Source organism: Silurus aristotelis, assembly GCF_946808225.1.
Source record: "Silurus aristotelis genome assembly, chromosome: 18".
Classification (NCBI taxonomy): Eukaryota; Metazoa; Chordata; class Actinopteri; order Siluriformes; family Siluridae; genus Silurus; species Silurus aristotelis.
The window spans coordinates 13,115,951-13,136,817 of NC_139591.1; the positions used below are offsets into that span (position 1 = coordinate 13,115,951).

General features: G+C 40.1%; 1 protein-coding gene across 14 annotated transcripts in view; it reads right to left on the bottom strand.

Annotated features, from left to right (window-relative positions):
- Positions 1–819: 819 nt before the first annotated feature.
- The window catches only part of LOC310741456 (3',5'-cyclic-AMP phosphodiesterase 4D-like), a 200,805-nt gene continuing 180,757 nt past the window's right edge, over positions 820–20,867 (bottom strand). For all 14 annotated transcript variants that reach the window (XM_083569316.1, XM_083569314.1, XM_083569318.1 and 11 more), the window contains 10 exons: positions 18,349–18,461; positions 9,159–9,252; positions 8,810–8,985; positions 8,532–8,630; positions 8,269–8,433; positions 8,045–8,144; positions 6,871–7,025; positions 6,668–6,790; positions 5,180–5,362; positions 820–4,259 (listed from right to left, as the gene is read on the bottom strand). In XM_083569316.1, the coding sequence (XP_083425442.1) occupies positions 3,777–4,259; positions 5,180–5,362; positions 6,668–6,790; positions 6,871–7,025; positions 8,045–8,144; positions 8,269–8,433; positions 8,532–8,630; positions 8,810–8,985; positions 9,159–9,252; positions 18,349–18,461 (1,691 nt within the window). In that variant the 3' untranslated portion in view covers positions 820–3,776. The remainder of the gene's footprint in view (positions 4,260–5,179; positions 5,363–6,667; positions 6,791–6,870; positions 7,026–8,044; positions 8,145–8,268; positions 8,434–8,531; positions 8,631–8,809; positions 8,986–9,158; positions 9,253–18,348; positions 18,462–20,867) is intronic.

The following is a 20,867-nucleotide window of genomic DNA, read 5'->3' on the forward strand; positions in this document are numbered from 1 at the left end:
CTTGAGCGGACATGACGTCATGGCAAATGCATAATATAGTGTTTGGGGGTTGCTCGATCCTCAGGCCTGTGTGGTGTGATTAATGTGTTCACTAGGTGGCAGCACAACACTGCTGTTAATATCCTAAATTTCTTTGATGTCTCTCTCTCTCTCTCTCTCTCTCTCTCTCTCTCTCTCTCTATATATATATATATATATACACCCATCTACACCGTCCAGGCATAAGATTGTGACTGCTGAGTGAATAACACTGATTATGTCTTCATCATGGCATTCTGTTCTCAAAGTTGATGTGATAAAAGCAGAAAAAATGGGCAAGCGTAAGGATTTTAGTGAGTTTATCAAGGGCCAAATGGTGATGGCTAGATGACAGGGTCAGAGCATCTCCAAAAATGCAGCTCTTGTGGGGTGTTAACCGGTCTGCAGTGGTCAGGGGTGACAGGGTCATGGGCAGCTAAGACTAATTGATGCTTGTGGGAAGCGAAGGCTGGCCCGTGTGTTTCCGATCCAACAGACGAGTTACTGTAGCTCGAAGTCCTCTTTATTCATGAATGGTGTAGGACTTTGCAGTCACCACTAGGCAGTGTGTGTGTGTGTGTGTGTGTGTGTGTGTGTGTGTGTGTGTGTGTGTGTGTGTGTGTGTGTGTGAGTGCGCGCACGCGTGCTGCAGGCTGTGACGCAGATTCCCTGGAGAGAGGATGCTTCATTTCTCATATCTGCATGAAGAGCATTGTCTTACCTTACAAAGAGCAACATGTAAGTGCTGTGAAATGCTGTACTCCAGTGCTCTTGCTTTAAACACACGTGTGACACAAACACTTAATGAACTCATGCTTTTATTAATTTTTTTTTAAATGTTGCATATAAAAATGTTTCCTCTCATTTTAAATGTTCTTCAAACTGAGTGGAGCAAATCTACAGTTCTGTCAAACGACAATGTATCCAGTGAAAGAAGTGTAAAAATTTAAGGTCATTGAAAGATGTAACCTAACGAATTAAATTACCAGTTTATGTAGCTTTTAATGACACTGAAAAATACAAGTAATAATAATAATAATAATAATAATAATAATAATAATAGCCATGACTGGCTTTGGTCCAGGGCTGCTATAATCTACAGTATGCGTGTCAGAAAAAAAGGCTCTTGACATACAAACTCTAAAGTTTTGCTTAGTGCGTAGAGCACATCTACAAGGCTGGATGAGACGACAGTAGCACACAGCACCTGAACACATTTCAGAACAGCATGAAAGAACTACTTTTAGGTGTGATAGATGCAGCCAGCAAGCCCACCGTTCTCCTACATATGTGTGTCTATTGCATTCGGGCGCATTGCGTGTGGCATTCAAAGCCAGGCAATGAACAAAGAACGCTTGCTTTTGTGCTAGTCTGGATGCAGAAAAAACAACAACAACTGCAGCAGCATACAGAACCACAGCTGTACAACATAGCACTTACTTTTATACTCAGGTAGTAAAATGAGCAGAACTTCCCCATGTGGACTACTGTTCTCTTGTACATAAAGAGGGACAAATAAAGAGAAGAGAGATGCTAAAGTTAAGGCACAGCCCTGGGGCCAAACACCAGTGGCATCATATTGTTTGGCTTTCCCCTGGTTCTCCATTAAAACAAGCTCAAAGGTGACGACTTCCATTTTCTTTTCTTTTTTTTTGTACAGAATCTTTACATTGTATAATAGCTAATAATAAACATTCTCTCAATAAGAGTTTACTAAATACAGCAACACCATCGCCATTAGGGATGATAGAGTAAGAATCGCATATCATGTACAATAAACATTACAATATATACAATGCAATAAATACATGTCTGTAAACAGAGACAAAAAAAAATGAAACCCCTAAACAGGTAAGGTCATTTGGTGAGGCAAAAAAAGAAAAATGGCACACAACTTAAATTAAAATAAAAAAATAAAAAAAATCACTACTACTTAAAAGCCAGGATTCAAGTTTTAGTGAAGAATCTTCTCCATAAAAATGTTTGTTCTATGTACACACCGTTTGGACGAAAAAAACAAAACAAAAAAAAAAAACAGAAAGAAAGTAACTTGCAAGTAACATGCTGTCTATGCTACAGTTCATGTTCTACAGTACTGCTTTGTATATACAGCAACGAAGAAAAAAACAAACAAAAAAAAACGTACAAACCAATAAATAAAACCACAAACATATAAATATACAGAAATGAAGAGCCACTTGGCTAAGTGCTGAGAGTCCTATAGTGCAAGAACAGTGCGTAAGTGTGGGTTTGGCATGAAGGGTGAAAGATTTGAGTTGTGTTCTAGCCCTAAGAAAGCTCTCTGACAATTTGTAACACACAGCGCTAATGCCGTGTCTATGAGCAATGAGAATTTATTCAATGGTTTTGAATAGTCCTTTAATCTAGGCAGTATATTCAAATGGAAAACTTTCTGGTGCGTGTATACACACACACACACACACACACACACACACACACACACACACACACACACAACACGTACCATGTTTTATATGAGCTCCAGTGGAGTGAAATGTAAAAGGCATATCATAAGGAGCACGATTCAGGTCGGTTAGAAAAGCCTGAGCTTCTAACGCACCGAAATGTACAGTTCACGTGTCTCAGAAATTGCTTGTCTCATAGAAAAATCAACACTAAGTGAGATCTGACGCAATACAAACTGAACACAGGATGTTGATAGAAAACAGTCTAAATGTTGGCGTAACAGGAAATAGAAAAAACTGCCTTTGATCTAATGGCCTATGTAGACATTCCTGGCAATATGTGTGTGTTTGTGTGATATTTAATAAGGTTTATAACTGTGTGTCCAACAGCATGCAAAAGAAAAACAGAAAATCTATTCTGGCGGAGGCTCACAAGAGGTAAGTGTTTAAGAAGATCATATTGTATGATTGAAAGAAAAGAACAGATACAGGAATGAAACGCCACTGAAGATCGTGTGTGATGCATGGAACAGACACAGAAGTGTTGAACGAAGTTATAAAGTAGCGCACTAAACCCGCTGCCCAACACATACTTGCAAGTTACTCGTCACTAAAAGTTTTGCTGTTTTTGTAAGAAAACAAGCATTTGTGTAAAAACAATCTCGTTTTTATGTACTATATGTACATACACACACTGAGCTCTGTGTGTGTGTGTGTGTGTGTGTGTGTGTGTGTGTGTGTGTGTGTGTGTGTGTGTGTGTGTGGGTTCAGTCAGGTTTTCAGGAAGACTTAAATGTAGAAAAAGCCGGAGAACACATTCCAATAAATCCCCCACCTCAGTTGGCTGTAGCTGCTGCAGTCCATCTCTCGTCAGCGCTCTGTGCTGTGTGTATGACTTTTAGATCTTTCTTGCTGCTACCCACATGAAGGGGATGAAAGCCCAGTGGTTTAGCTCCCAACCATGTGCCAGGGGGAAACACACACACACACACATACACACACACACACACACACACACATACACACACACACACACACACACACACCATCCTCAGCTGAGGGCCAAGAAGCACAGACTTGGGAGGGGGGGTTTAGGGGGGGAGAAGGTAAACAAGTAAGACAGCAAAAATAAACTAAACTAAATGTTATTCCTGAGTGCAAAAAAGGACAATGTACCAGAGTGTGTCCTCAAGTGTCCAGCAGAGAGCAGCGGCTGAGGTTGTGGAGTGCAAGGTGCGCTTTGGAACTTTTCCTCCTCCCACCGTTATTATTCCCTCTGACTGTGCGTTTCACTGAGACATGAGTAGCAGTGAGTGAATGTGTCCTGCACTGCTACGTTCCTTCCGCCTCCTCCTCCTCCTCCTCCTCTTCCTCTACCATACTTGGATCTGTAGAAACTTCCTCACACACCTGCCTTAGCGCTTCTCCCTCCTCTCCCTCCTCACCCTCTGCCTGCTCGTCCAGCAAGATCTCGGTACACTCGGAGTTCTGCGTGCAAAGCGTTTTGGCGTCCTCGTCCTCATCCTCTTCCTCCTCCTCCTCCTCCTCGGCCTGACTGCCGCTGTCCTTCTCTGTGTCGGTTTCTCCATCCTCCTCCAGCGTGAGCTCAAACTGGAACTTTTCTGTGGTGTTCGCCGCAGCAGCTCGTCCGCCCTCGTCGTCCTGCTCGGGTGCAGGAGACGGGCTCTGAGGGATGGTGCTCTGGTACCACTCTCTGTTGTCCTCTAGTGTGTCCAGGATGTCCTGAGCATCCGGGTGCACCAGGTCAGCCCATGTCTCCCACAGAGGGTGGACAATGTAATCAATAAAGCCCACCTACAATGCAGGATTGTATATTAAGATACAATACAGAATACTACACAAATTCCAGTGCTGACACGCTATCAAGTATTGCACTGGTGAATTGAATCGCACTGGCTGATTATAAAATATCAATTGTGTTTTTTTTTTTTTTTATGAAGAAATGTAACTTGGGCTAAAACTGTTAAACTGTCAGTGTTTGTGCTTGATGTAAAAGCAGAACACAACACTGACACTCCTACATTCCAGGAAACCATTATAGAGCACAGAGGGCCAAGTCTGTGTGGGACATGTTTGGCAGACATTAGGAAACACTGCAAAATTTGACCAAGCCTCAACTCCAACCCTGTATACGAAAACACATGACACTGGCAACAATTTCTGATCCCTTGGAAGCTTGGGTGCAATTTATCTAGAGTTCATCTGTGGCTATTTTTGCTTTTCATGTACTAATCCGAACACTCCCACGTTTTGCCGCCCATTAAAAATACCCCAGTGTTTCATCAAGCTCGTCACTGACACATTGGCACTGGACAGTCAGTGTTGTGTCCCGCTTGAACTAAATGCAACCTCAGAGTCTGGACATGCAGTTCCTTGCCAAGCATCACTGACATCAAATAAGACAATTATGACTCATTTTGTCCTGGGAGCTTATCTGTGGGGTTACTGGATTATTAACTACAGTACATGTTAAGAGGAATTACATCTGTAATGTAATGTAAATGTGTAAAATTGTCTTCCACAGTTACCAACAGTTATAAAAATCAAACTGATACCCCGGTTTAAGAAAACAGTTGAATGGTGACAGAACGTGTATAGTGGTTGTGGTGTAGGTTCATAGTCACATGATCATCAACAGACAGTTTGTAGAAAATGTATATAAAGTGTGACTAGAACAATGAGAAAGGAATGTGTGATGCATTTAAATGCAGTACCTGTGATTTCTCAACCGAGGCATTGTGTTTATCACACATGGGACTGATCTCCATGCCACGCTCTCTCTCACGGTCACCCTGGCTGAAGAACTCGTCCATGATGCGGTCCGTCCACTGGCGGTACAGCTGCAGTGGTTTGGTGGGGTTACTCAGGTCTGCACAGTGCACCATGTTCTGTAACACCTGTTACACACCAATCGTGTACAAATAACACATTGTCAAATAATTGCTACAATTATCCTAAATAATCATCATTAGGAAGCAGTGGTGTTAAGGCTCTGGGTTACTGAGTTCAAGGGCCTGGTTCTGTTCTGATGTCATTGGTGCAGTCTTGAGGGCAGACTTTAATACTCTCTGCTGCCAAGGCGCACTCTGAGGTAAGGCACTAGTATGGCACTCTGAACCCAGCTTAAGACCCTCAAATGAAAACCCAGGAATTCACTGTAACATACTATTCATCCATCCATCCTTGATTTATGCTACTTATCAAACCATCGCAGTTTGTGCAACATCCACAGAACAATGTTTTCTCAGAACAATAAGGGAGAAACGTTTCAGCTCTTCTCGTTACCAAAAAATATATAAAAATCTTGATGATGTTCCTTTATTACAGTTGCAAATGCTCTGGAAACTTCTTGCATGTAAATAAACATCACTTTACAGAAAACTTCAATTTTTGTTTCAGTGTTTATGTGGAATATCTAGCATGTATGTCTCTATATAAGTTAAATAATAAGGTGTTAGAACAAAAGCGTCAATTTAAAACTGTCCAAGCTGCTGTTCTATTAAAATAATAGGACCCTCTAACTTAACAGAATCCAATATTCAACAATGTTGAATATAATGGCTCCCCCATATCATCTCTAGGTAGTTCTCACACAATTCTACACACAATTTATCAGTAACAGAGAGTTTTTGGGGTTTTTGTATTACTGCATGTACCTCTTACACTGTGCTGTCTTTGACCCTCAGTAACTTTTACCGACCCAATAAGTCTCTCCATCCATCAATCTATCCGTTCCTTCTCAATCACAACTCACCTCAACAGCATCTACACAAATCCTTTGTTCATGTCTGTCTCATGGCCACTTTATCATTGCAACCTTAATGTAGGCCCAGTCTTTTGGTTTGGTGTAGCACTAAGAATTAATATCACAGGAACTTAACCGAAACCTGTTCCAGTACGACAATACCCCTGCGCACAAGTGAGATCTATAAACACTTGGTTTGCCCTAACCTCAACCCCAGTGTACAACAACGGGATAAATTTAAATAGTGACCATACTTTCTCCCCACACATTAGCGTCTAACATTATTAATGCTCTTATGGCTACAAATCCTTACAGCCATGCTCCAAAATCTGGTGGAAAAGCAGTGAAGGCTAATCTAACAGGAAAGAGAGAACTAAATCTGGAATGGGTTATTTTGCAAGTGACTTTGGCCATATAGTGTATAGTAATCATGCACATGAGTAATGAGTAATCTTACTTGTATCCTGTCTGAATAATTATCCAACAGCAGAACTCCAGAACTGGTCACTTTCTTTGTCTCAACCATTGTTTTCAAGTCAGCCAGTAGGTTCATGTGCTTAGACATATCAGTGGCTAATACCTAGGAAATAAAACAATAAGACTATTTTCAATTGGTGAATTTCATGCCACACACATCTGCATACAGTAAGCTGCACTTACGATGTCGATCACCATCTTCCGGAGGGATTGTCGCTGTTTTTTGTTAAGGTTCTGAAAGATGTCACAGTTCTCCTCCTGGAGCAGCTTAAAGCCTACAGCCAGATGATGGTTCTCCAGCACTGATGAGTCATTGTACATGAGGGCCAACTCTGAGTCTACATACACAGACACACACAAACATACACACATTCATGGCCCTGATTATGATGAGTACTCAGTCATCCAGGGTGTACTATAACTCATGCTTTGATATCATTTTGATGTTGGAGAAATTTCCAAGAATTTATCCACGGTATCATGAGTAAGTTGAACAGTCATGTGAAACCCAAAAGAGTACAAATAATGTTTCTGATGAATAAACGTCTTTATGGTTATATAAGTCCGCCCACCTTGACATTCTGGAGTTTTACTAGAATTTCTGGCCTTGTTCTAGTCAGCTGGTCCATATATAACTATGTTGGAATAAATCGATGACGATGTGTGTATGTGTGTGTGTGTGTGTGTGTGGGGTGGGTGGGGGGATTGAGTAGGTGCTTCACTAGCAGCACTCTGTCACTGTCAGAGAAGGATTAGAGACAGTGATGTAAGGGAGGTAGCGGATGAGCTCTGCGCAAGACTCCAATTAGAAATGGACCTGCAGCAGTGTGACCATGAAACGTCAATCTTGCTTATCTGCCACCTCAGCTCGCACTACCATCTGTGTTATGTAAGCATGGGTACACCTTCACTTGAGGTCATATTACTTGGTTGTTCACTGAAGCTTTTCCTACATAACTTGAAGGTATTTTTTTCTCTTAAAAAAAACAGCTTTAAAAGACCTCTAGCTCCCAAACACAATTTATGGCAAATGTTAATAATAATAGTATTAATGAGCAAGCAGAAATACCCCAGCTTTTTCAGAACGTACAAACCAAGTTTACATTTGCGTCTTCAGTGAAATCAGCAGCCAGATTAAACCTGCTTTTAACACCAGGTTTTCTTTTCACTGAAAGTCACTTCCTGTCTTGCATCTACCCGAAGTGCAAAGTGCAACTTGTAGGTGGGAAACATCTGAGGTGCGATAGACTTTCAGAAGCAAAAGCATTGATCCCACAAAGCTTCGTCTCACGCGATAATGAAAGGCGTGGGATGGGAACTATTTGTGTCTGTGATATGAAGAAAAAAAAATACTCACTGGTGTTAATGAGGAACTGGTTCGAGACACCCGGGTGGTCAACGTCATGAATAGCGCTGGCGAAAATGGCAGCAAGAATTTCGAGGTCTGTGAACACAGCCTGGGAGGCGATGAAAAGTGCAGACCCAAAATTAGAAACACTGTTTCACCCCAATCTCTCTAATCACTTAGACAAAAACCACACTGTAAAGGCTTGGAGAAAAGGAAGCTGCTTCTCACTTTACCTCTAAAGCGGGCGTGGAGAGCAGCACGTGGGTGGACTGTGTTACATCAGCAGCATGTATATTGTTATGGTATGCCACATCTGCATGGTAATGGTCTTCTAAGGTCATCAGATAAGTTATAAAGGTGTCTAATGGAATTTTAAATGTCTTGAGCAGGTCTCTCTCCTGTTGGAAAAAAAAAAACATCAGGAACATCAGGTTGTATAAGTTGACACGATCTATACAGCCGTCAGATAGGGAGTGGACTTTCAGGAAGATCTTACCTGAAAGATTGTGTTCATCATCACCGTTAACGGCCTGTTTCCAGAAAACTCTGTGACTCTAAAAACATTAAGGCCCCATTTGTTTACGTCCTCCAGTTCCTGCAAAGAAATTGCAATATTGGTTATTTAGAATATGCATATGTCTTATGTAAAGGAACAGCAACCCTCCTACTGCATATCAAAATCTAATAAGAATTTAATGAAAGCAATTAATGTATTTTGTTTGCGCCCTTGTCAGTGATACAAAGTAGCACTCTAGCAAACCCTCTATAGTTCACCTTGGCTAAGGAGTCTTCAGTATCCGTTTTGACCCCAAAGCGAGGGATGTTTGAGTTGGTGAGGCTGGTACTGTGCATTAGCTTCTTCACACCACTTATTTGTGACATGGGCTTTTTTTTCTTTTCCTTCTCCTTCTGAGTTTGTGGCGTGGGCATCTCCACGTCATGCTGCTTGTCTGAGAGTGAGAGCAAAGAGAGCAGTCCAATCAGTGCAACAGTAAATGTTTTCCTCATTGTCTTCACTATGTAAAAAACATTTTCACTAATAAAAAGCTACACAGAGGTCGTTATATTGTTAGGAAGTGAGGAATGCATCGGGGACCTTATGTGGTTCGATGACCCGTATTACCTAAGAAGGTGTTGGAGATGTACTCTGAGACCTGGTTTCCAGATCGGCTCATCTCAGACAGGTGAGTGAGCTCCCTGTTCAACATCCTCTTGAACTGGAAGGAAACATGGACAGAGATACAATCAGGGGTGACGGGGGCATGTATGATTTAGTTACAATCTCCAGGTTACCAGGTTTTACCACCCAAAAACATGCATGTAGGTAGCTATATTACAAATCATCCTAAGTGTGAAAAGGTGTATGAATGTGTGTGTGTGTGTGTGTGTGTGTGTGTGTGTGTGTGTGTGTGTGTGTGTGTGTGTGTGTGTGTGTGTATGTGTGCACATATGGCACCCTGCGATGGACTGCTATTCCATCCAGGTTGTATTCTCGCTTCATGCATAGTGTTCCTCATATAAGCTCCAGATCCACTGCTATCCAAAAAGCAGAGGATGAACATGCCAATACTAAAGATGAATGTAATGTATGAAACCAAACTGGAAGCCATAAGTTATATAATCTCAGCACCAGTTTTCAATAAGCAAAACTATTCCAACAGAACTAATTCAATAACGTTATATAAATGTATCTCCTTCTTCTTTTTCTTTATATGTACTGTTTTTTTCAATTATTAGTTGAAATTAATTCATTTTAATTATTCAAAATTGTATATTCACAGGTTGTCAAACCTTTTGTTAAACACCATTGCATTGGATAACACCACCCGCTAGATTTTTTTTTTAAATTTAGGATTCTTTAAAGCAACAAAATATGATTCTCAGGCATGCTAAATCTTAAATCAGCTAAACAGTCAGATAGATCATAAGGAAGAAATAATAAGCCATACCTTTATATATCCCAATGAGACAGAGAGCAAATAATTAGCTTCAGGCATTTTGTTAACCAGCCAGGTCACATATAAGGAATAAAATAAAAAAAATCTGTAGATCAGCTTTTGTTCTTTATCTCAGGTACAAAAAGACAGTCACTGAAAGGATATCAGCTGACTTTAAAATAGATGGAATATCTGCGAGCTGGTTGATCATATTTTCTTTCTTGCTCCTACAAGAAATGGCAGGAACGAGACGATGGCGTGCTTGTGGGGTGGGGTGTGCGTGTGTGTGTGGGGGGGTGAGCATCAGTCCTGTCGACACTTTCCAAATAAGGGACTGCACTCGTATTGGATGCAGCCTGAGCCCACCGACCAGCCAATCAGCACTGATTACAGCCAGAACAGAGGGGATGGAGTGGTAAAGGAGTGCTGATGGGGGAGCACAAGCCTTAAGGAAAGCCATTACCATTCATTACCATCTGAATCTTTCATGTGCATGTCGCCAATGAGTTCATTTGGAAAACAAATGAAGCTATCATAAGGCCCCTTTATTAAGTCCATGGCCAGCAGTGAGCTTTATTGTGCCATCTTTGGCTGATTTGAATATGCGGCTGAATCGTGTGTGTGGTATAGCACTGCTACTGCATGACCGAGAAACTGCTCTTATCTGCTTTTGCGTCAGTGCGAATCCTATATGCAAAGTTGGAGCATAATGTGCTTTGAAAGGAGGAAACCAAAGTGTAAAAAAAAAAAAACTATAAATATTAAACAACAAATAAGGAGCTTGCGTGTAAAAACAAAATGACCAGATATCATACGGACAATGGTATTTGAGTCAAGTCACTATAAATCAGGGTGCATTTACTGCTCAGGGTTCTTCTTTGACATGCCGATGGATCTTAAAAATACTAATACTAATCTTAAAAAAGTACAAATTATTTGTAAAAATCATAGAAATGCATCCTTTTTTTTTTTTTTTTAACTCATGCACATAGAAGCAGTTGGTCAGATATATATATATTAGCATGTATGGCTGCTCATTCATTAATGTTTTTTTTACCTGTGTTGTTCCTGTCCAATCACTGTGGTTTCAATTATTTATTTGTTCACGTTTTGGAAAAAAAAAAAAACATCCTAGATCACTCATGCATAATTGTTAACTAAAATAATAAGTGTAGGAGCAGGCAGGATGTCAAGGTGTCTACACAAGTGGGCAGGACTGCTTAGAATTCCTTTGGGAGCAGTTTTATTATAAAATAATAATAATAATTGTCCATGTGTATAACAGAATGCATTATGTTTTGCTCATGCACTAAGTTTCCTATTTTGTCAGGTAGGTCTACTGCACAGATGCATTTTGTAGATATACGATCATTGACTATTCGCCATCTGCTGCAATAGACAAAGCAGCACTATACGAATGGGGAATTTGGATCTTTATCAAGGCATGTTAACCTGAACCTGGACCTAAACCACCATTCATAAAAGTTGTGCATGCAAAAAATGAGCTCCCTCTCAACCTAAATACCCATACCTGTGGAATTAAGGTGGTAATTATAAGTGTATATGCTAGAAATAACTAACAGATAAACCGACTTTTTAATGGTAAAACCCTAAAACTGCACAACACATGTTCTGCGTGTCACTTTTATCTCATAATGCGGACTAAATTTTGCTCCACACACCCATAGACATCTGTCTCTTTTTATATGAATGTGGTAAACAGACTTCTAGTTATGCATTTTAATGACTTGTTTTACGTCCACACTCAGATCAGTCAGCATTTCAGAGCAGTGATTATTAATTAGCCCAAATCAAATGGTTTCATAATGAATCTTTCTTCTGTCAAGTTTATGCTTCTTCTAGTTTGTACCATTATGTTTTACAACAGTTCCTAATCACCTGCATTTCCACTGAAGTCAGTAATACAATGGAAGTGCTGCTGCACACTGGTCCTGTATAGCTGTTTGGAGACGCTACCAGGCCTCTGCGGTTTTTGGAAAAGAGGAGTGTGTTGTTTTTTGGAGCAGGCTGGGGCTTTGGACGCATCTGGAGTTCGGGTAGCTTTGATTAAAGCCATCGGCGGCATCTTTGAGAACTCAATGGCTTGGCTTTTCCTTCCTTGTGGTTAAGGCTCTGAAGTAATGCAGCAGAGTGGCAGCGACTCCCGCACCGCAGCGTGTGTGTGCAGAACCCCAACTCTCAGCCGCAGTCCTGGAAGGAGGAGTGGTCTGCGGTCATCTCTTTTCTCTCTGCTTGACTCTATATTTCTCCTCGCTTCAGTTTTGGGTTTGTTTCCAGGCACAAAAAAGCCACCAGCTTCATAATCCACAGGGTGTGGCATATGGTGAAACGGAGGTAGAGGGTAACGCTAACAGTAAAACAGCCCTACTGGCAAATAAAGAACCCAATACATTTCATACTGCATGTGCTTTACAGGAAGTAAAACTATTTTAGTAGTGATTTTTTAACACGATAGAAATTCTCTGACCTGAAATAAAACATTTTAAAACCGCGTTTACAATATTTAATCTGGAAACCACCGTTTATAATGCAGTGGCAAAATATCATATAAACGTCAACCAAAATATGCTGTGTCAGTATATTTTGTTATTTGCATTGCTAAATACAGAGACAGAGGTTGGATGAACGTTTTGTTGCATAATTAATTTGAAAGTCGTTTTAGCATAAAATCAGAAGTGTTATCAGTTAACAGATTCTATTTGGCTAGACTCAGAATTGTTTACAGCGTACTCCAAAATGCTAAAACAGTGAAGGTTTAAAATGTTATCAAATATCTTTCCTGGCACAGGCAAGCTTCTGGAGTCCCGGCAGCACTGAAAAGGGATATCCACATATGTGTCTTACTTCTGAGTCATACATTTACTGAATCATCACCCCAAAAACCGACGCCTACTCTCTAAGAAATCTTATTATTACCCTTTTATTGTAAATAAAACTCATTTATTACTAATCTATTTAAATGTACAAGTAGGAATAGACGTAGACATCTCTCCCTCTTTCTTGCTCTCTCTCTCTCTCTCTCTCTCTCTCTCTCTCTCTCTCTCTCTCTCTCTGTTTTCTCTCTGTCTGGCCCCCCATTCTACCGGTGGCTCGGTTTGTTGTGTTTCCATAGCAACTGTGAGCATGTAGGATCACGCTTAGGCCTCCTAAGTGACAGAACTGGTGTGTTTGTTGCAGTTTATGTGGGTGTTTTTGTTGAGTGTGTGTACATATACGTGTGTGTGGGTATTCAGTTAATCGCTCAACTGATTCCAGCATTTCAGAAGCATGCTTGATTCGCTTAAAGTCAGTCATGATACGACAAGGGGTTGGGGGGTTGTTGCTGCGGGTTGCCGTGCTACAATGAGAATAATGACAGGATGATGTGCTGATTAATGTGAATAATAAAAACACATTTTAAAATCCTGTTTAATCAGCTTCTTCTTCCATATTGCGTACCGTAATGCCTTATCTCAATTATATTTTACAATACAAAATATTCTCCATTCCTGTTCCATATAAGCAACCTAATAGTTTGTAACACTTTAGAGATCTTTTGTGTCAGGCTGATGCCTTGAGCCACAGGGCTACGTCTCCCATCACCGTGACTGTTTGCACTGCTTTACCCGATTCACATTTACTAGTAATTAGCACTTGCTCTCACTTGCCTCACCTTTCACAGCACTTTTTGTCTTTCGTGGTTCTTGTTGTGATTCCCATTCCATGTTTCATGTTACGGTCTTTGTTTCTTTGTCTCGTTGTTTTTCATTCAGTTTATTTCTGTTCAGTTGCAATAACAATATCTACACTTACACCTGATTTCCACTTATCCTTCTTTATAGAACCCTTTAACATTCTTGAACGGTGACTAAAATAATATTTTTTTCTATGTTTATAAAGATCGTTTTCAACCGAACATTATCTGTGTAATATAACACCTGATACCTGATTACAGCTATATAAACATTGTGCCTGACCAGGATAAAGATCTTTAGTCTTTTTTTTTTAAGAGCAACTGAGCAACTGACCATCTAATGCATCTAAACATATATATCCAAAGCGTAGTAAAAAACTTAAAAGTTGGTGTGAAAGAATGCTGCACTTGTATGTAGCCTTCAAAAATCAAATCATCTAGATAGACTTGAACACAGTTTTTGAAGGAACTCAAATAGGTAGCTTGTTCCAGGCATCTTGGAGAACCAACCACACATCTTCTGTGGATGTACAGGTAATGAAGCAGCCTCAAATACTTCATATAATCCACGACAGTCTTGATGATGTTGAGATCAAGGTTCTGTGGGGGCCAAACCATCACTATCAGCTCTCCTTGCTCTTCTCCATGCTAAACTAAGATTTGGGTCATTTGTTCTGCTTCAGAATAAATTTAGGGACAATCAGATGCCTCCCTGATGATATTACATATAGATATAACAATATCTACCTGTATTTTTCAGGACACATTAATCCTGACCAAATTTCCAACTCCATTTGCAGAAATACAGCCTCAAACATGCAACGACCCTCCACCATGCTTCACTGTTGCCTGCAGATGTTTATTATTGCACCGCTCTCCTGCAACAGCCAAACATTTCTTTCTGACTCCTGCCATTTTTCTGCACCCCAGTTTCTATGCTTTCATGCATATTTGAGTCACTTGGCCTTGTTTCCATGCTGGAGGTATGGCTTTTTAAGCACGGTTCTACCATGAAAACCACTGCTGGCCACTCCTCCATTCAGTAGATTGCTGTTCCTGGGACCCACTGGTTTCCACCAGTTCTTTTCTGATGGCACTGCTGGACATGATCCATTGCATTAAGTTTTCTTGGCCAACCACTGCATCTACGGTCCTCAACATTGTCTGTTTCTTTGGGATTCTTCAAAATAGCTTGAACAGCACATTATGAAGCCCCAGTCTGCTTTAAAAAAATTTCCTTAGAGAGACCTAGCTGTTGCAGTATAATTACTTTGTGTCTTGGTGCTGTGCTCCATCTTGCCATGGTGTATGCCCTGTGACATGAAACTGTCCTCCTCAACCTCACCTTAGTAGCAGAGTTTGGCTGTTTCTCACCCAGGTTCAAGCCTCCTACACAGCTGTTTCTGTTTAAGGTAATGACTATGTTTCAACCTACATATAAAATTTATATTCATTGGCACCTGCTTGGTTGGTTTATCATACACCTGACTCAGCTCTTACAAAATCCCTGAATTTGTGCATGTAAGAATTGAAAGCCAAAAAAAAAATCACTCCAAATATTGATTTGATTTAGAGTTGTCTTCTGTTCACTCACTTTGCATTTTGTAAATTGATAAACAATAAAAATTGATATTTTTGAAAGCATTCTTAATTCACAGTATTTGTTCATACCTGATTAAAACTTTGCACAGTAATGTATGTGTCTGCTTATTAGAACTAATGCTCATAGTCAATCATCTCCTGGGGTTCTCTTATGCAAACTTGAATTAATTTATAAATCTTTCATACCATAAACAACTGGATGCCTACAGTATATTTAAACACTACCGAATGTAAGTAACTGTACAACAAACAACATTCTTTACAATATAGATGTACCATAAAAGAGGGATAAAAGTGACTTGATAGGAACTAAATGGAAGTGGAAATTAAGGTATTTTTGAAGTACACACTTGTGGAACTAGGAAGGTTGGAGAACAAGGTAGGGAAACTAGGATGTGTAATAATAAATTTCCCCACTGTGGGACGAATAAAGGTATATCTTATTACATGGAAGTCTAAAGCAGGGGATCTATGAAGTAGAAACTGGGAGAAGAAGGGGGTAGTGAAACAAGATAGTGTAAATAAGTGGAATTAGGAAGTGGAAAGTCTAGATCTAGAATCTGAATCTAGAAAATGGAAAGTAGGTGAACTAGTTTAGAAAGTATACTACAAATAACTTATCTGTAAGACAAAGACTCATTTCTGTGTGAATACCAGCACCAACAACTCTACAAAGCCCTAAATACCAAAAATGAATGAATATCTTCTAAGAACGAAACAATGATGCCTTCATCAGGTTATGCTTCCTAGAAAGAAAGTGGCTTAGGTACAATGAAAGCAGCTTAATGGTTCCTAGGAAGCTTTTGCCTTCTGTTCACCAGTGTACAGAAAAGTTAAAAGAAACATTGCTGGATAACCAGATAAACATTTTGAACTGGTATTGCTACACTGCTTTATCTATCTCTTACTGTTGTCGATGTATAATGGAGCATGCATTTGACATACAGCACCCTGCTTTCTGATCGTATTAATATTGTAGGATCCTTTATGCCAAAGCCTCAGAAAACATTAAAATCTAGCAACAAAATCTGAATTTAATCCACACTATCCACATAATAGACGAGAAATCCTCTTTTTCTTTACACACACACACACACACACACACACACACACACACACACACACACACACACACACACACACATATATATATATATATATATATATATATATATATATATATATATATATATATATATATATATATATATATATATATATATATATTCTGTCTATGTACAGGTGATCCCATACAGACTCTATAATATTCAGATCTGGATGAAAAGGTCAATTCATGACTGTCAGTGTTGCTATCAGCTGCTTTCTCTCTAAATATGATTTCTCTCCATGAGCAGTGTGCTTGCTAACATTACCATGCTGTTATCCTGCTTTCCAGAAAGGATGGAATAATAAAATAAAACCTGTCTGTACTTTCATCATGATCTCATCAGTTCTGACTGTAGAAGAGTGAACTTGGCATCACAATGACGCTTTAGATGCTGGGCCAGGTCCATGCTGGACTTCTTCCTGTCTCTCAATGAAGAGACTCTGAGAAAAAAACTTTTGAAAGTTTTTTTGGCCTTTCGGTACTTTTTTGTCCCTGACCTCTCCTGATTTTTCTAAACAGCTTGAATACCACATCTTGAGTATCCAGTGTGTTTGGTGATTTCCCTTTAAGATTGTCCCTGTGGATGCTAAAGTATAATTTTTATGTCAGCCAAATTCTGTTATTTTTGCAAATTAGAATGACATGATGTAATAATAAATTGGTCGTATTAGCGAATTTAACTGCATTAAACTCATACATGTGTATGTAATGCTTAGACATGTCTTGCACAGACCTAGTGTAATAGATCTTTTTACAGCAGTTATTCTAAATTGGACATGAAATGAAAGGACAAATACAGAGTGTAGCAATGACATTATTAGTTCTATTCTATTTAGGTTTATGAGATCTAGGTTCCTGCTATTGCCCAAGGTCACACTAAATAATTGCCACTTTAGCTTATAGACGCTGTTATTTATGATTATATTCTGTTTTTAATACTACAATTTTTCTGTATTTTCTTGTTCTATTCCTTTGCTGAAACAACAGTGCCCCTCTCTCTCTCATTCATATATATATATATATATATATATATATATATATATATATATATATATATATATATATATATATATATATACATACATACACACACACACACACACACACACACACACACACACACACACACACACACACACACACACACACACACACACACACACTATACAGTACTGAGCACAATGCATCTGTGTAACCACAGTCAAAATAAAAAAGCTGCATCCACAACCAATGTATAGTAAACATCCACGTATCCACTGCAGTCTGACTTCCACAGAAGCCACAATAACAGATATAATGCAAATGACAGCAAGAGCAAAATAATCGTCTGTGTGTGCACCTGCACAAACACATACACACATAGCATGTTGGTGAGCCAGTCATCCATACTCACATAGCATCACAATCATCCTGTCTTGTTTTGATCGGAGATGCCGGTGCATTGACACAGCAGAGAGGGCTACCGAAAGAGAGTATCATGTCAGCTGATGAAGAGGATGACCCCTGGAGCGGTGTGATGGAGAATCCTAACCATGCCTGACACACAGCTTGTGTGTAACATCTGGTTTGTGTACATTTGCCAAACAGTGAATCCCTTGGGTGGCCATCTTGGCTCTGGCTGAAAAGTCTCAGCTACAGCTAAACCTATATTACCTGCTTGCCTTGACCAACAGTAAAGAAAAAACGGGAAGATGGCATATGGGACAATATTTAATACATTAATATATCAGAATTTTAGTTATTTCCCAATGTTTAAAATGAGCACCTAAAGCGACATAAGATTCTCAGATAAGAGTTTTAGTATTTTATGTGATTTAATGTGGACGGTCTGTCATGATTCAGCATGGCACTGGAGTCTCAATAATTGTGTTGTAAACAGTATGCATGGGATGACAAGGAGAACTGATGTGACTTGTGCCCATGTGTGAATGATATGCACCATTAAGAAATGGAAGCTGGAAGGCTGACTCACCTTATTGGAGGCCATCTCACTGACAGAGTGGCGGGTCTGGAGGGTCTCCAGCTGGTCCAGGCACCAGTCAAGCTCCTCCAGTGTCTCTGTCGCCAGCTTCTGGTAGGCCTCCTCTGGGGGAAGACAGGAGGGAAGGCTGTGGTCAGTTTTGAGGCGTTTCACGGGGCTAGCTGAGGCCTCATATCCAGCCATGCCGCGCTGTCCGGATTTTACACGTGGGTGACTCTTCATGCTGCTATAAATAAAGAACTATCCTAAAAGGAGGAGAAGGTCTGAAGAACCAAATCTAAGCTCCCGGGCTTGGTAAAGTTTTCCATTTAGTCAGTAAAAAAATGTCCAAATGAATGAGTGAAAAGAAGTTATGCCGGTGAGAGTCCAGCAGTGCAAAGATCCTGGCCTTGAGAGCAATGGAACACCATGCTCTAACTATGCAAAATAACACAGCACACATCCACAAAAATCCTGAGCCAGATGCGTCACTGACTAACACAACAAATCTGCATCCCAACACATGACTAGCGTCAGTCTCCAGTAGTGGTCCATCAGGTGAGGGGGGTGATCTGGAGGAGAGTGAGAAATTCACGCAGACAGCTCTTGCCTTTCAGTCATGCACTTCTTTCTAAAAAAAAAAAGGAGCAGAGCGAAAAGCAAAGCTCACTCTGCTTGCACCTCCTCTCCAGCTCCCTTGGCCAAAGACCAGACCCCCATATGAAGCTGTAAGCGCACAGTGATGAGCTACCCTCCTTTGTTAGGGAGACAGCTCAACAAGCTGATATCCACGCTGATAAAAAAAAAAATGGGAGGGGGGAGGGGGACAGTGAGCCAGTTAGAACTGAGCAGCACCTCAACGTGGTGGCATGACTTAAGAGGCTTTGCTTTACACAAAACACAATCGGTTTCCTGTGAAAGCCCAAGCCTAAAGAGCCGGAGAGCACGACACAGGAAGAAAAAGAAAAGCTGGTCTGGATTTTTTGGACTGGAGTAATGCTGTAATCTGAGCAGCAGAAAAGCCTTCATTCTGTCAAAAAGCTGCAACTCAAATGTAAGCGTTACCAAAAAATTAGATTTATTGGTTTTGTTACTGCTCATCTGATATTACCATTTTAGAAGAGATTTACATTTGAGCTTTACATTAAACACCCTGTGTATACAGAAGAAAGCAAAAAAAACTGTTTTTAAAAAGAACACCTTGTCATAGTTATATTACCATAACTATCATTTAATAAGCGTATAACCAATGTCTAATATGACATCTGAAGCAATTACCTCCAGTTAAAAGGTAATTTGGGTATTGAGGGGCTGGATTTACTGTGATTCGAGCCCCATGTTAAGGGTCTGTCTACAATATGACACTTTCACCCCTTTTCTCAGTCTGTTCCCCCTTTTAAAAGGCCATGAAATCGCTCAGGAGAGTTTGCAAGCACAGGGGACCACTGTCCTTGCTGACAGCGTCTCCGCTGACGTCAATGGCATTCTTCTCATGTTTAGTGCAACACTCTGAGGCTGCTCTTAGCTCAGCACAAAACTCTGGACTGGATTCTCCAAGACTGGCTGGGGGGACAAAAAAACACTAAAACAGAATTTTCTGGTATGCTGCCTCGTAAAGAAAGATGTATTCCATGATAGGGTATTCCATGTAACTGTTTAATGCACGTCATCACTTTGGACCTCGAAACGTTCATCCACCAAAACATACTGCTGCTTTAAAAATACAAAAAAATGGTGTCAGGCTCCAGATTTCCCAGTATGATTCTGAGCTTGGGTTACGGTATCTGGTTTCTGAAGTGTGAGAATGCTTTTTGTTCATATATATATATATATATATATATATATATATATATATATATATATAAAGAACTGTCCATTTATAGTTAGATTTGTTTAACTTCTGTTATGACTAAATACAGATTACAACATTCACTTCATCACGTGCTTTCTTGTTCTTAAAATTTATGAAACAATGCAGCTTACAGCAGAGCACAACTCTCTACTATCTAAAGCCCTTCTGTTCCAAAATAACCCACAAAATTTACAGCTTTAGTTTTCAGTGTTACAAAGCCCTGATGCCGAGACGCCGCCCAAAACCAAAAAAAGTAAGAAAAAATGCCTGACAGAAAACTTCCCCATTTCATCATCTACGCTGCAAAGAATTTACCAATTATGACCAATCAGATTGAAGAATTAGATTGGAGTTGAAATTGTACACCTTGCAGGTATTTTTACTCTCTGTATAATCCTCTGATCTCATCCTGATTCTCACAGCGAGACACTTAAAAGCCACCAGTAATGCCAAATGCATCTTTGAGTATAAGCTGTAGTGCTGTGTTCGTGAAATCATGCACCACAGTAGGTCCTAAAGTCATAAGGTGCCATGGCAATGTTCACGGTGTGAAATTCCATGACTCAGGAAACACATGGAATCTGTGTCCATTGTGCCAGCCGAATGGCATGTTCTAACACCCTCCCACAGCATGCCAGTGCAATCCGTGGCACATACATACATACACACACACACACAC